This window comes from Pomacea canaliculata, linkage group LG12 (genome assembly GCF_003073045.1).
Source record: "Pomacea canaliculata isolate SZHN2017 linkage group LG12, ASM307304v1, whole genome shotgun sequence".
NCBI classification, from domain to species: Eukaryota; Metazoa; Mollusca; class Gastropoda; order Architaenioglossa; family Ampullariidae; genus Pomacea; species Pomacea canaliculata.
In genome coordinates, this window is record NC_037601.1 from 9,937,561 (window position 1) to 9,954,722 (window position 17,162).

At 48.1% G+C, this 17,162-nt stretch overlaps 1 protein-coding gene across 1 annotated transcript in view; it reads right to left on the minus strand.

Moving 5' to 3' along the window:
• Positions 1 to 1,606: 1,606 nt before the first annotated feature.
• The window catches only part of LOC112576915 (cleavage and polyadenylation specificity factor subunit 5-like), a 28,274-nt gene continuing 12,718 nt past the window's right edge, over positions 1,607 to 17,162 (minus strand). Inside the window, exon 7 of the mRNA XM_025259781.1 lies at positions 1,607 to 1,973. Within this exon, the coding sequence (XP_025115566.1) occupies positions 1,952 to 1,973 (22 nt within the window). The 3' untranslated portion in view covers positions 1,607 to 1,951. The remainder of the gene's footprint in view (positions 1,974 to 17,162) is intronic.

The following is a 17,162-nucleotide window of genomic DNA, read 5'->3' on the forward strand; positions in this document are numbered from 1 at the left end:
CCATCTGCGTCCGAGCATTGTGAGCGACGCGGACGACTGCCTCTGTGCCTGCTGTCAGCCCGTGGGTCGTCTGTGTCAATATTTGATGGCGCTACCTGGTGTTTCTCGCGTCGATGCCGTCGTCGTTACACCTACCTCTTGAATATTTTCTTTCAATACAATCGTTTCCGTTTTTCTTACCTTTTCCCCACCGAGTAATTGCTACGGTTTCAGACCTTATCGTCAGCAAGAAGTTCAAGGCGTCGCATTAAATATCGCGACAACTCTCGGGTGGGGCGAGTCTTCACTTCATCAACACTGTCGCAACAGAATTCTTTGTTAAGCTTTGATAGCATCTTATTTTACATGATACCGACATGATGTTTGTCTTTGAACAGCTAGAGACGAGCACACCCACACACAGAGACAGACTCTTGTTTACCGATCTTTCGCCCGAAGCAAAGGATAACACAACAATGTGTCGTAGCTCCTAATCCGTTGGCTTCTTCTCGCTGCACGACTTTCCTCTCTCATTTCCGCATCTGCCTTGACGTCTGTATGGCTTCCGCTTCGTCACGTGATCAGACGGGACGTGCCGACCAACCAATCATAACAAATTTCCACTCTCCAGCTGAAAGTTTCACGCAGCATTACCCAACTTTCGCAAAGCTTCCATTTTAATCAAGCTAAATTGATGTTCGTTCCTCGATGGTATAGCCTGTCACCGCCAGGCGGGGACGCAGTCTTACAAGTACCGCTACTGGCGTCCCATAGTCTTCTTCCAGGATGGTGAGGACGTCCACGTGGTCACACCAGCCTGAAGGCCAAATCGCAACAATCGGCTTTAACAAGTACTAGGCTGACGTCATCTTTGAAGCAGTCCCATATTAGAATGGTATTAGAGGGGTTATAGAGTGGGGTGGTGGGGGAGACGAAGTGTCTTAGGTGAACGTTATCTCCCCCTTCCCCACCCTAAAGTAACGATGGTTTCTCTGCAGAAGTCAGCGCAGCGAGCAAGCCTGTGTGTGGAGCGGGGCAAGACAAAGACAGCCGGAGAAGAAGCGCACCCTGCTGGGGCCCCGTGTCCTCGGCTTCTGCCCTGGGGCTAAGACAGCTACTCTCAGACCTGTCTCCCTTGTCTCGCGGTTCTCTCCCCCTCTGACGTGGCACACATCCCTGTCTTTGTTTGCCAGTCTTCCCCCACCCCCCGTCTCCTCCCCACGACCTCAGGACGCCACCCTAGTTTTTCCAGAGCAGGTCACACTCGTGTCCACCCCTCTACCACAGTACTTTTCACCGTACAGGAGACGCAGTTCTGCGAGCACCAGTTCCTGCCTTCAACCACCGCACGTCACTGACTTCTTGAGCAAGGAGCTGGTCTAGAACTGTTTGATGCTCGCACGTACAAGGTAATCACAAGATGGCGACAGCTTCACAAAAGGGTGGGGGAAATTACTCGGTCAAAAGACAGCCCACTTCTCACAGTATCACTCAGTCGGACTGTTGACATATGTGTTAATGTAAGGTAAACAAAGGTAACTCGCCTCACACACCACGCACGCACGCATTGCACAAAATACACTACTCCGTTGTGACGCGTGGCTCGTGACCTAGAATGGAAACAAAACACGGTGGAGAACTAATTTATTTTAAAAGTACAACACTGCTAGTCAGTTTACCGTACTAAAAGTACAACACTACTAGTTAGTTTACTGTAAAAAGTTTCACTGATTTATTGTAACATGAAGACGCGAACATCATCTTAAAAACTGACACATGGAATCCGTGCACAGTGACCCTTGATCCCGACTTCCGGGAAGATGAGCGCTGAACACACGCTGTACAAGAGCTGCGAGGCGAGCAGACCGGCGATGGCTGTGTTGACGATGAAACCTGAGGTCAGACACAAGATGATGACCGTGATGACGACGATAGTGTCTGCTGATGAATGGAGATGACCGGATGGAGGCGGCTACTTGTAGTTGAAGTTGAATCTGCGACACAAGATGGTTACAGCGTGCACTGGTCAATAAACAGAGGAAAATGACTGTTACCGCCCTTGTTTTAATTTCTTGAAATTTTTACCATTGCAGGGCTAAATTAAATAAACGGCTGTATCTATCAAAAAGTTTAATTTTATGTAACTACATATTTTGTTTTTCGTTTTGTTTTAGTTTTTATTTCAAGTTTACTTTAATTGCACTTTTATTCTTTGCCTGTGGTGGTCTTGATGACAGTTTTGAAAATGGTTTTGGCCAAGGGCTCTGCAAATCTATGTTAGACTGACTTTAACCAAATTCTGCAGGGTAGTCATGACTACGCAAGTTGTGTAATTTGATTAAGTACGCTTCGGACAATCGTTATTTGTATGTTTAGCTTGCTGCTGGGTGCAGGTGACAATGAACACCAAGCATGGAGTTGTCAACTATTCTGACCTCAGTGACACCCCCGTCATTTCATAGTTTCGGGTCACTGACAACTACGTCATTTTACAGGGTACCCCTTTCCCCTTACCTCTTATAACGAGTTGCTGCTATCAGTCATGCAGAACGTGACTATTAAACCACGTGCTAGGTCCAGCCATGACAACATTACAGGAAAACCGACAGAAAATTACCAAAGAAAAGAGGATGAGCAGACGACAGGTCCAAGCAACACCGGGTGTCTATCTTTGTTAGTAAAAATAAATGGAAAAAAAATAATTTTAAAGATTATTTTAGAACGAAGCAAAACTAGCACACGTAAAAAGACTCCTCCACATGCATGTCGCATACATCTTCGTTACAATCATGGCTTCAACTTTGTGGACTTCAACTTTGTGGACGCTGCACTGTCGTCATTCATTGTTCAGACCGAGTGGTTGTCTGTCTGGCACCTCACACACTCACACTCACAACTCACGCAAGTATCTACAGACTTACTAGCCGTGCTTAGTGAGTTACCGTCGCGTGGTCAAAGCGTCACGCTGCATCTCAAACTTTCAAGAGGAGTCGGCCTACCCTGGGTAGGGTTGCCACAGCAAGGTTCTACAATCTTGATATCGATTTCCTCTAACCCTTTGACCACTTACACTGTCCACTCACCGCTCACGTGAGACTGAAGCACTTGACAAGAGCGTGACGTGGACACTCAGCTCTCGACCGACACACCCACTTGTTACAAGCGCTGAGACACACAGCAAACGGTACTCGCCACATGTAGCACATTAACTGATCTTCCAACAAGTAAGCCCAACTGCAGACTTTCTCAACGACCTGATGTCACACTTCGTAGTGATTAGTGTGTCTGTAACGGACTACTCTCGATCCTCAATGTCACGTGATCCAGACACTGCCAGAGACAGCAATGTCTCGTGACAGTTTGACATCCACACACTGTGAGGGCCAAAGACTTGGTTAACTGGTCTCCTCCTTGCTTCAGTTCTCCACACAGTACCTTCAGTTCGCAAAACGGACAACAGAAAGGTGCGCTACGGGTGGGATGTAGTTATAACCCGACAGCTTTAGAGGCCGCACCTACAGGTCGGCAACCTGTGCCCTGGGGGAGTTTGAGAGGGAGGTCCCTACGGCCGTACATGCAGCAAACAGTTGTATCAAGTATACATAGTATCAAGCTGTGGACAGCGGGAGATAAAGCAAAACAGCTGTGACAGATATAAAGGGATCGTGCAACCAACCCCTGTGACGGGTAATAGGGGTCCGTGTAACAAACACAAACCCCTGTGACGGGTATAAAGGGGTCGTGTAACAAAATGCTGTGACGGGTGTGCAAAGGGAGGAGAGACATGTGGTAAAACGCAGTGGCGGATGGGAGTGGGACGTGTAGCAAAATGCTATCACGAGACAAGGTCGGGGCCAGATGGCCCGGCGGCCCGGTGGCCCGCTGGTATTAATCATTGTCTGAATGATGACGGCCTCTGATCCAAGACATGGGGGAGGGACAAGGGGATGCACGCCGCCTGTTTAATCTGGCCGCATCTCCACCACCACCAACATCGCCCCCACCACTCCCCAGCTCAGACAAAGACGATGCCGCACGATTCTCCGACGAGGAAAAAGGAAATGGCGCAGGTCAAAACCACGCGGGAGATCCGCACAAGAAAAAAAAAGGGGGGAAGGGGGAGAGGAAGGACAGCAAAGGACACGAACGACAGGAGGAGGGAAGTGGTCTGGCAGGGAGGTATAGAGGTGAGTGGGCGTGGTGCAAGACGCGAAGCAGGACATTGGTGACGTTGGTAATGATGTGGCCAACTGAACGATGAGGTCATCGTCTTTCTCTTCTCGTTCAACAGTATCATCCCTGTAGCCAGTCCTCTGGTGGCCACTGCAAGCACGCAATTACACCCGTGTGCATGTGCATGCTGGTCACCCCAACAACCGCCACCTCGTCGTCCGTCACACCACAGGAACCTCATCACCACAGACGCTGCACGCACCATAGACAGCAAATGTACAGTTAGGGTCAAAAGCACAGTAAAACTTCCCCGTTAAGACTCTCTACAATTCGTGAAAATTATGTCGTAATTAAGAAAGGTCGAAGTAAGGAACTCTACCAGTCTGCTTTCATTCTAGGAACCATGACTTCAAACATCTATACATCAACGTTCATTTATTTAAATGTTGATCTTAAGATCGTTAAGTTTAAGTTAAAAAGGCGGAGTGCGCTAACCACTAGCTACAGTATGTTTCTGCTACACAGTGAAGTGAACGAACCTATACGCTACAGCAGGCGGCCTGCCATCTAGTCGCTAAGATCCAAGAGAAATGCTCTGGCCACACGTAACACAGACCCCCTCCCACTTTACCCCACCCCAGACATTAGACACCATAATCTCACGTGCTTACAACTGTACATGTATGCTGCGATTGATTGAAAATGTCAAATCATTACCATATAAATATTTTTTCGTATAAAATTACATAAAGCCCCAAACACGATATTATATTTTCAGCTCCATCTGTCCCCATAAAGACCACCCGTGGCCCGTGCAACAGTCAGCTGCCTTGGTGAAAGGACAGGTCACCCAACATGCGGCGCCAGTGGTCACCTGCTCCTGGCGCCCAATCAGGACCAGGCTCCACAGGTGAGAGGGAGGCTAGGTGGACAGCTTCAGGAACTCACAGCTACTGCCGCTGCTGGAGATGTTACACACTCATCCGACCACCACTTGTCTAATGCACCCTCGTGTGCAGCACTGCCATACAGGACACGTGGACAACATCCTGACACATCAGTCTAGACATGCACGGGACGCACACATCTAATGGAACATGTGATGACAAGACAGTAAACATCTAACAGGTAACTAGCCTTATATTCGCTAAACTTACATGACATGTTTAGTTAAGAAGACACCAGAAATCAAACGAGAGAATTCGACATAAACTCCAAAAACAAAACATTGGGAGCAAGGCTGACATGGAGGACGAAATGACGGAGGTGGTGGAAGAGAAACCAGAGCGAAATGATGAGCGGGCTGCAAGCAGTCTGCCTGAGAAAGAGGATGACAACAACATACTGCCGTTTGTTGACGTGGCGCGGCACGCTGTGGACTCACTGGCCATCCCAGCGACTTGAGTGTCCCTCACTGTCATCCCATCTCAGCCCCACCTTCACGCGCTCGCCACACAATCACACAGTGTCCACACAACACCAGGATGGCGAGGGGCAGCTCCAAAACTCAAAATCGATGGGAACTTTAAGAAGCCGTCAGCCAGAGCTCAAGCTCGCCACACCAAACTCATTTGCCCCTAACCCTCGGGCTCCAGGCCTCTCCATCTTCCCGATTGAGAGCCCCCAAAACAAATATGCAAATGAGCTATTGTTGGAGGCCTCGTGGCACGGAGCGAGAAGGGGACATAGACGGAGTGAGTGCAGCTCACTCTCTAGGTTCACTCACTCTCTGGGAGGCGGACGATCGTTTAGATATAATTCTGCCAACAATAGACCCCTCGCCGGCAACTCCCAGCTTCACACCGGACCCCCTCCCCCCAACCCCTTTCTCTAGAAACACCGCCTTGTCTGTGTGATGGAGCCAACACACACGCTGCGTCTCTCTGACCCCGGACCAAGGCAAAGAGTATTCTCACCAAGCAAAACAGTAATTCTGACAGATGACCCAAGACAGTATACTGTTCTGACAGACGGCCAAAGCAGTAATTCTGACAGATGACCCAAGACAGTATACTGTTCTGACAGACGGCCAAAGCAGTAATTCTGACAGATGACACAAGACAGAAGACTGTTCTGACAGACCAAAACAGTAATTCTGACAGACCAAAGACAATAATTCTGACAGACCAAAAACAGCAATAACACTTCACGGCGTAACAAATGGTATATTCAAGTCAAAAATCAGCTCGGTGTCACAGACATCTCATGTTCCTCTTTGAAGTAGGGAAGCTAAGGCTAAATGACAACTGACAGGAGACGGGTGGCAACATGTACTACTGTTTAGTCGCAAGGTCTATTTCTGAGTCAATAAATCGTACTTGCTTACCACGGTTACCAGTCGTCCCTAAACTGGGAGTGGATAGAGGAAAAGAGGAGGTGAGGAGGGCTATTGCTCCGTCCTTCCCTGTTACTATGAGCGCTAGCAACGTCAACACTCACACCATCTCCTAATGTTAAGACACTACCAGAACTGTTGCTACCATTTTCTTTGAGCACCATTACCAGTATCGTCACCATCAGTCTGAGAAACTCCACAAGTATTATTATGATCTTACTGAATGCCTTCACCAAACTGTTTACCGCCGTCTTCGTCTGAGAACTACTACCGGAGCTGTCAACTATAATCTCAACACCCACACCAGTGCTGTCAGCAACATCGTATTTCTCTAAGGGTGAGACAGTGTTGGAGCTTGTGCTTATCAGAACCTGACCGTAAGTGGTCCTCACCTGACCCCACCTCTCATCAGTGGCTCCTTGCACTTGTTTGCACGGAACAGCGGCCATACAATCCGGGACACGGCGTGGACAGGCCGGTGAGATTCCTGACGAGAGTAGCCATCGGGCTTGTCGACCCCACGCATGCGAATGTTCATGGGGGAGAGGGGCAGAGAGAGAGACTCACAGAAAGGTTCAACGGCCACGATGGCGGTTCCAGCGAAAGTCCTTGTGATCTACTGCAGCAGAAGATGCCTCCACGCGTAACGGTTTTCCATTTCCCTGGGTCAAGGTCACCACAACCGAGAGAGTGAAAATGTCCCCGTGCAACGGCTCTACCACTTTAAATAACTTCATCAACATCGATGACACATTGCTCAAACACGCCGAGTGATGGATCGCTGGATAAGGAGATGATCTCCAGGGTCAGCAGGGCGGGCCAGGCACTGGGGACACCGCAGAATAAGGAACTGAACCAGCACATCAAACTTTCCACAAAACTACGAGTATACTTAGCCGGTGCCCTTGCTTTCCTCATCTACGGTTGTGAGACTTGCATTCTGTGCGATCCCTTCGCTCCACTCTTAGCATTCGACAACAGGACAGAGTTACCAACCTAGAAGTCCTGGAGAGGGCATACTGTACAACCATCAACTCCGTTGGGCGGGTCATGTCATCAGATGGAAGGCCACCGCATTCTCCGCCAACTGCTGTACAGCGACTTAGAGGATGGCAAGCAAAACAAGGTTGCCCCTGCGAACGCTACAAAGACATCTCAAAGGAGAAGCTCTAGATGTGCATCAAGCTGAAAGAACTAGAAGCTGCAGCCAGCGACTGAAGCCAATGGCGTAGACATCAGGCCAGGCGGGGTTCCAGTGCCTTACCTGTTCCAGACTTTGCGCTTCCACACTGAGACTGCGGAAATACCTGAGAGGTCACAAGCACAAATGAATTAACAATTCTTATCTTCTTCGAAAACGAAGGACAACCAAGGGTAGGTATTTGTTCAGCACCACTAGAATGTCACCCCATCCTGTGAGTACCAACATCAGTATTGTCGTTAGTATCCCGATGTCAAGACATCAAACAGCACCAATCAGGTAAGCACAGACATCGGTACTGTCAGTAGCATCCTAAAGTCAAGATGTCAAACAGCATCAGACAGGTGAGAGGAGACTCGGCAGTGGGCTCTGAAAGGTGAATCTGCTTTGCCATAGATAAGTACTATGTGTCCCGAGGATTTTACAAGTGCTGAATACACAATACACGATTTTACACTGGACTATATCTGTTCAGAGTCAATACTCAGGTTAGTTTATATCACTTTCTCCGAAACAGCTGAGAGAGAGTTGGGAACAATTTATCCAAATGTCTTTGCCCCAAAAGTGGCGTCAGCAATAATAGAAATCAAAATATACGGTCATAAAATGTAAAAAGCACTTGCGGTACAAGTATTTACTAAATTCATGTGAAGGTTACGCAACAATAGCATCTCTAGCAATTAAAGGGCAGGGTTAAGAAACACCGAGTCGTGTTTGATAAAGCCAGCAACAGGCGAAGTTTCAAAAACGTACGCCGATGTAATATAAAAGTCTATCTATATTTATGACTGTATTTCAGCCTATGAGGTAAGAGTGTTTTAAACATCTTTTTCATTCGCGAGGGCGGGAGAATGGAGAGAGGGAGGAGTTTTCCTTGCAGAGCTGGAGAGGCAGAAGGGGGTTATGTGGACGGTGCACGGGTGAATGACTGGATGACGCAGAGGAAAAGCTAGGGATCTTCATTTCCCTACACAAACTTTGAAAAAAGAAACAAACTAGTGCCTCACTTCCTCCTCAATCTCTGCCTCCCTCCAGCCCCCACCTCTCTTGCGCATCACATGACGACAGCACAATGGGCAAGCAGCATCCCCGGGAGTGGGGCGCGACAACTTAATATCCCCCTCACCTCCCTCCCGGCCCGTTACAGTAAATCACAAGGCAGGGCCGGGCTTCGGACAGTTCGGGAAGGGGGGGATAAGGGGGCCGGACAATGGGGCGAGAAAACAATAAGGGTGCTATGGTGCTGTGTAGGCGCTAATGGACAGCCCCTCGCTGCCCGGCTCCCCCACGTGCGGGAGGGTGGGGTGGGGGGTTATCTGGCTCCCCGGGCACGACAGGCAAGCCAAAGCTTTTATTTGGTCGCCCCCGCCACCTCTAGTCCACCCCCTCTGCACCCAGCTTCATTTCGCTTGACGAGCCCAGAGCCGGAATTTATCACACTTGTCCCAGACCCCATCCATCAGGTTTCTATCCTACTTGACTGCGCATCCCTTGTCGCAGCGAATCACTCACACAGAGAGAGAAAGACCCGCAATATCACTCGCAAAAGCTCAAAATTAAAAACTACACCCAAGCATCCGGACCTTGATCCTGTCCATTTGACGCCATCTTCTCGGACACCCGGTTTTGTTGGTTAGACCACGAGACGTCACCTCTGTCACTGTCTATCGTATGCTTCACTAAAAGCCACCTCTGTCACTATCATGCACTTTACTTAACAGCCAGCTCCGTCACTGTCTCTCCTATGCTTCACTTAAAGCCACCTCCGTGTCACTATTACTATCGCATGTTTCACTAAAAGAGTGAAGATGGCCATGGGTAAGGATTAGGACAGGGGACAAAGCTACACTGATCCTAGAGGTGTCACCAAGAGTGCAGTTATCTTAAATACTAGAAAATTATAAGTAGTCGTTTGGGTTTATGTGATCAGTAGGACTGATGGCAGGTTAGGAGAATGAAGCTATTTGTCACGATGCCTACCTAACCCCCACAAGAGCCAGGAGACAGAGATGACACCACGGTTCCACGAGCCGCGTGCGACAATCCAGTGTCCGCTGTCTCCTCCGTTTGTTTACTTTTGCTTAGCACTGTAGTCGCTGGGGAGCTGCACACAGCAAGGAGCTGAGACAGGATGTTACCACCTGACGTAACTCTGCACGGTAATCAGCGCCTCTCGCGTTAAGTTCTCTCCCCTAGCGAGGCCTCTAACTGACGATCACAATGCGCGACGGTGCGTTAGCCACTGCAACCAGTTCATAGTGAACGTTCGAAATGTTTAATAAAATCCACAAATTTATTTAGAATAACGTGCTGTGGTCTTATTGATTTACATATCCTTAAAATAGTATCCCTGACTTACTCAAATTTACTGACTATTAACTTTTGTTGTCTTATTTAAAGACTTATTATTTAAACATTATTTAAACATGAAAAACATTAAGCCAGTCTGCTATATATATGTCTGGGTTCCCCTGCTATAGGGTAACAAGCTGCAGCGGTAACCTAGTTAGTGGATACCACAAGCTCTCTTTGTTATGCGTTAAACTTTCAGATTCATCTCTATGTCCTGGAAAAAAAATCCTTGAAACTTTGTTTGGCATCACACTATTTCCTTCTCACTTGACTATGTTGGCCTCATTCAAATGCCATGAAAGCTCAAGAAACTGATACATGTACATGTTGTGAGTAAACAGTATCTGTACTCCATGCTATAATTATTCAAGCAACCACATACTTTCAGGAAAAAGATGCACGTTCATTATTAAACCATGAACCTCTGACACATGTGTAGTAGTCTGGAATTCCAGCGTAGAATATGGACGTTCCCTTTGGTAAAGTGAAATAACTAACAGTTTGACATGTTATCTCAGACTGGAAGTAACTGTAACATCCAAGCCTTTGTTTTTTTTACCAACATTTTTGTGAACATTTAACTATTCCAAGTAGTGTGCTACACAGTCACTTCCTTCTCTACTGATATTTCACACAAGCCCACATTGATAGCTAACAATTAATTATTCTATTCTATCCTCCTCCGAAAATAAACACAAAACAACAAGTGAAATAAAATGCCCCCGTCCCCCCAAAAATACATAAAAATCTGAATAACTTTGCCATCACACAGTTTTTTATTTTATTTTGTTTGGGGTTTTTAATTAAATTTTGTAAAATAGTTTTCTTCGGCTGGTGGTCCAACCGTCTTTGACATTTTGGTCTCATACTGTGGTAATTAAAGCCTTTTGTGACACCAACACTTCACTATTGGAGAACATTTAAACAACTGAAAGTGTAGGACTGAGTAAAGTCTCTCTGCAGGGTGACCAGTCTTGCTAAATGTTCGATATGTATACGAGATGTGTTGGACATGACTGCTCCAAGCCCTGAATGTAACGTCTGCTTGGCCCTAAGTCGTGACCTACAACCGCAGCACCACTGTTCATCGTCAGCATGAGCATCAAGGCCGACATGCGTGGTGTTACCAACAATAGGGAAAGTCTAGCAAAGATGATGGCCGCGACCACGAGTGCTAACACACCGTTCTTCTGGTCTCATTCCAAGAGTCAACAGTATACCAACAGGCCGACAACAGAAGGAGAACTCCGAGTCGGCCAACGGAAAAGGGATGGGGGGCAGCACGTCACACAGGGGAGTGGAGGAGATGGTGGACAGGAGGAGTCGCCAGGGGCAAGCCACCCATAGCCCTATGCTGCGAGGGCTTGCCATCCAGTCCTCAAGACGCGGCAGTAACGCCAGTGCCCATCGCCTTTTGTCCCGCCGCCAGTTAATTAAAACCCTGAGAGATGACACAGCCAGGGCCGGGCCACCATCTTCTCGCCGCCCCCAAACCCCAGCTCCATCCCCCGGCGTTCGCCTGTCACATGACCCCCTTCCTTCCTTTCTCTCCCCCCACCCCGTGCGTGCACACTGAGCTGACGGTGCAACAAACGTGCGCACCCGACCACGAGTACAGAAGGTCTGTTCAAACAGGCCAACTCTTCCTGCAGACCGCTCGCGCACAAGCTAGGGTCTTCCGTCACTTCCTGTCTGCCAGGAGAACAGTGGCACCACAAGGTGACAGTCATTCCTTCCTACGGGTCGCTGCACTGCCTGCATTCAGCCCAAGTGTGCGTGGCCCAGAAGGGTTAGGGGCTCCCAGGCTAGTACGCATGTGTGAAAGAGGAGGAGGACGGAGTGGCCAGTGTGAACCCAAGACAAGCGAAACCCTTGAAAGTATCTTCATCCAGTCCACGACATGTGCTTGTTGTGCCCCTGCACACAAAATGCACGCTATAAAACACACGCGCGCACACACACAAAAGATGGCCATTGTTTTCAGCGCATATAACTTAAGTTCTATTCACCCTATCTTCGACAGAGTTAAACCCCTTTACTATTGCCCACTAACCACATTGTCAGACTTCTACGTGTTTGCTGGTTTTTGTCACGTCTCTTTATTTTGCCCACCCTGCACTGGACAGTGTTAGGCATCTTTATTTTCGCCCATCCCGCGCTGGATGCAGTGCTACTCCGGTTTCCACGAGCATCACGAGCGGATGTTGCGAGATCTCAGCTGCATCATCAATCACAGCAGTCGCACAACACAGGCAGGCCGTCGGGTGCCGCCGGGTGTCGGAGGATGTAGTTACACCTGCCCCGGAGACAGCGGCTCTGCGCGTCGCGTGCTGCAACCAGCGGGACGTATAGCGGAAGTGACATGCCACAGAGCTAAGACCTTCAGTGCTCTCTCCTGATACGGGAGTTTACCGTTTTCACCGCTAGGATGACGGGAACAGCCCACATCCATCATTACACCAGCATCGCAAGGTGCGCGAAACTGGCAGGAGCTTTTGCCTGAGATGCAATTTCTTCGTCCTAACTCCTAGGACGATCGACAAGAAAGCAGCAACATAAACTCATCGGTCCTTCAAATTCCACCAGAAACCCACATGAAAGGCAAAGGAGCCATGCAGAGACCAGCATAGCATCACCTATAACAGAGACAGGAAGCACAGAACGCTAAGTTTTACTTGTGAAAGTCTGAATGTCAGGCCAACTCACCAAATCAAGTCGGGGTCGCCAACACCTTCGACAAGCATCGGTCAAGAGCAGACAACACCCATGCGAGCTTGTAGGGGCGACAAGCGCACTAACGAAGAAGACAATGCACACGTGGTGAATGGGGAAGAGGAGGAGGGAGGGCTCTGTGTTCCGTCTGCTGCTGAGCAAGCGGAGCGACAGAAAGACAAACATGAGAGCGGGGCCACAGAACAATGGCCACTTTCGATCGCCATCGGAAGTCAATTCATCTTGTGGGAGCGATCATGTGCAACAGCGAAACTGCATTCAGCCAAAGCACCCATCAGACTAAAAGAGCAGGCACAACAGGGTCTCCTTCCACACGCACGCGTACACACACACTCCTCGACGAGGAGACAAGAGTGCATTTAGTAAATGGCTTGAGTGACGTCCCCTGCCGCCAGTCTCTTCACGGTACTTGGGCTCAGTGTCATCTTACTTGCAGCACGCCACGACACCCCAGCAGCCACATCGGTCTTGGCGACACTACCCGAGATTGTCCCAGCGCAAACCAGTGAGTCACGCTATCTTCCCCTTCCATCCATCCCCCTCCTGGTCCGTTTACCCCTCCCTTGCAATCCTCCCCCTCAAATCCCCCTTCTACTCGGCACCCGTGGATGTAATCGTGAGCAGACGGACAAGCGAACACAAGATGAAACTGCGCTATAGAGACAGGGAGGTATTTTGCCCGGACCGGAAGAAGTTCCTCACATCACACAATATCCCAAACCTATAAGTTCCAACAACCCGTGGAGCACAAAATAAAAAACAAAAAACAACGTAGTCATGGCAACGTAACGGCAGAAAACATTGTCAATACGAAAGCAAAGTGTGGCAACTCCAGTTGTCCAACTTGGCTAATTATTGCTACTTCACTGCTTACTCAATCTACTTCAGCTGGTACAGCTTCGTCCCATTGTCTACTTGCGTTGGTTAGCTTTCTTTTTTTCTTCTTTTTTAACATCCGTAGGTCCATAGTCCGGTTACCAATATGTGTTGGCTATTTTTGTACTTCAGCGCTTATATGGGCATCTGTACTTTGGTGCGCTTTGTCTGTCCGGTCGCCTGGGTGTCTGTGTGGCTATGGCTGTGATCGTGATCGTGATCTTAATGTATCTGGCTTACAAGAGACTAACAGGGATTATCATGTATTCTGATTTTGGTTGACAGTATGCAAGTCATTTTCCAAATCCCATGCTGTTCGCTACTATCGCCACTAAACTGAAAACTCTATTATTAATATTCTCACTCTAACTGGCCAATGTGCACACGGATCCCGTCAAACACCAAACACAATATGCACCTGCACACCACGATACATACAATCAGCTAATCCATACAATTTCATCGTGTGCACCATATCTGTTCTCCTCCAAATTTAAAGTTTGCAAAGAAGATTACCGACTACGAACGAGTACTCTAAGACGAGGCGTAAGCCTTCCACAAACAATGGAACTGTACTTCACACACTTGTGCACAGCCAGCAGATATGTCCATCATTTTCTTTTATTTTTTAAAACCATTGTGTGGATTTAAACTTTAATGGTTAGCTATGGTATTAAACTATAAATAAGGACTTCGAATGTCGTGGTTCTTTGCAAAAAACATAATGCTTGGTATAGTTGTATACTTGTCTATCTAATTAGACTTTTGGTTATAGGATTATACTTGGACTTCATAGGTAAGAGTGGACAGTCTTCTTCTTCTTCTTCTTCGACTTCCCCCCACCCCCCAAAAGAAAAAACAACAAAGAAAAATGCATAATGCTAGGTAAATATAAAACTGACATTGTCGGTTTTAAACCCATTCTGCCATATCCTCTGATAAGGACCAACACCACCATGGCCTCTGGATTCATGTCCTGTGGGTCAAGACAATCATGTCCTATTAAACACTCCACACCTTCATATTCTCAAACCTAATCAATCCTGTCCACTAATAGAACATTATGTAATAAGGTGCGCGAAAAATAGACACAAAAGCAGCATCGTGTAAAGCACTTCCGGTTTATGTACAGTCCTTGCTGTCAGTATGGCTGAAGCACAAGCAGCTCACATTTGCAGATCAATGACGTTTACAGTCTGTTCTTCCTGTTACAAGGAAAAGTAAAGATGAAAGTTGTTTCCCGTTAATACGGGATTGAGCGACGAAGCACGGTGCAAATCTCTCCAAGAAACTGAGTCTTTGCAGTCGAAGATATTCGAACGAAAGAACTTTATTTACAGTTTGGTACAGCAATGTATTATGCACACTGGCACATCAGCGACACACGCTGAGACTAACCGAGCAGCGACACCTACTACTTCAGTCTGTCATCTCATCTAAGATTGGTTCAAACAATCATACCCTCCAACAAGGACAGCAGCGGGTGGTCCGCCTGTGACAGTCGACTCGTTAGCACTAGTTGGTGAGATTTTCTTATTAAGTCCACCGTCATGGGATTTTCAGAACTTTCCATGGCTGAGAAAAAGGATAGGACTGACAGCTCGGTGTAACGTTTAATAATCGTGTTTGCCGAATGTTTGCCACAATTTCTTCTGCAGACTTTAAGCGCCTTAATGACTTGGGCAGAAAATATCCAGACGTCAAGACAATGTCAGACCAAAGAAAGACGAACTCCTGCAGCCTCAGTGCCGCACCTGACGGGACCAGCTCTGAGGACAGGCCCCAGCACCGTGCACACCTGACAACTGTCACTGCACCTCACCAGTGTCCAGGTGATCGTCTGAGACATAATCTGAAAGATAACGGAAGCCTGACATTGCCTTAGAAATTTACTTGTGTACGCAACAGACCCTAGTCTTACAAGCAGTTAATTAAATTAAATTATAAAGGTGTAAAATGAATAATGCTTAGTTCTGGTCGACCACAAATGTGTTGTTCACTGTATATTCCAAGATCACTGAGTACACGACCGCCTCGTGCTACAAAATCAGGAATCAGCACAGTTCTGTTTTGTCACGTGTCATTATGTTTTTTTGGCAGCACAACAACCTCAAACAGAAAATGTATGTGCAACTACCGCGGCACTATGGCGGATCAAAAGCAGGGAAGAGGGGACGGGGCAAGACATTGGACCGGTGGTGCCCGTGAAAATGGAAGGATGTGGTCAAGATGTCCGCCGGTCCACTCGGAATTCCTCCATGATGACAAAGCCGGAGGACGCTCTCCATCATCACGCATGTGTGAAAGGTGGGAGCTGCCCTCTTGTGCTAGCAGGCTTTCCGCACGCGCCTGTCACACACAGTAGTCGGCCGCGACGTCCCGCCGTCCGGAGGGCACTCCAGTCGTGTCCCCATCCTCCCCTTCCACTACCTCCAACACGAGGGAGGGGGCCTGCGCTAGCAAAGCTCGGACGACGGCGACCGCTACCTATTAGTGACAAGCCCGCGCTGTCGGCGTGCGAACTGCACGTGCACGAGCATGGAGGATCTCAAATGAAGAGCCCGGATGATTGACGTGGCATTAGTGAGACGCAGTCTCATCAGGGGAACAGCTTTTGTCTCGGGTGGGATGTCGTCCCGGCGCCGAGACCGTCATCAAGGACTGGAAACCTTGAATATGACAGGTCTTATTTGCGAAGTCGTTTCAATGAGGGCAACAAACTTTGTCCAATGCAGACAGACACTAGGCATCCTCTTATGTCCAGCCAATCATCCAGTTTTCTGTTGCTTGTTTAAAAAAAATCCATTTTGAGAAAGACGAGAGGAGGGAAGAATGGTGTGCATCAGAAAAACCCACTCCCCAGCTTTCAACTTCATTTCGGGTGGATGTACGCCCAGTGCCCTTGTCGGTCTCAAAGATTATTCAGCGGAATCAAGGAGACCTAGTTATAACGGACGGCCATCTTGCTAAACCCATCTTCGCCCTCACATCCACAACCCTTCACCATCAAGTGCAAGCTCAACACACCCCGAATGTCAAACAAGGCGACGGTTAATGGCGTGTACATAAATGTACACAATTCACTAGAGTATGACATCCTATTGCCTTATTTACTAATGTTTAAGACATGCGTGTACACCAGATACAACGCCTTCACTCCCGACAACATGACATCACCGCTTGGCGTATGGTCATAAGACTTGTCATCACTTCTATACGGAGACTTGAAACGCTGGACACAGAACTGGTCGTCATAACCGAACCGCGAAACAATGAAGGTTAAGTTTCTTTGACAAAGTCCGTATGACTGGACTACAAAACACAGAACAAAATCAACGACGGTGTGATGAGACCGGCAGAAGCGAGCTAGACCAGATGTACCCGGGTTAACAGCTGCTGCTACCTCAGCAATGCTGGCTTGGGAATGTCCGCGCCTGATCACCGTTAGTGCCAGCAAGTTTACGTGTCATCAACGAAGGCCCGCAAGTTACTTCCACAGCATTTGCCCGCAAA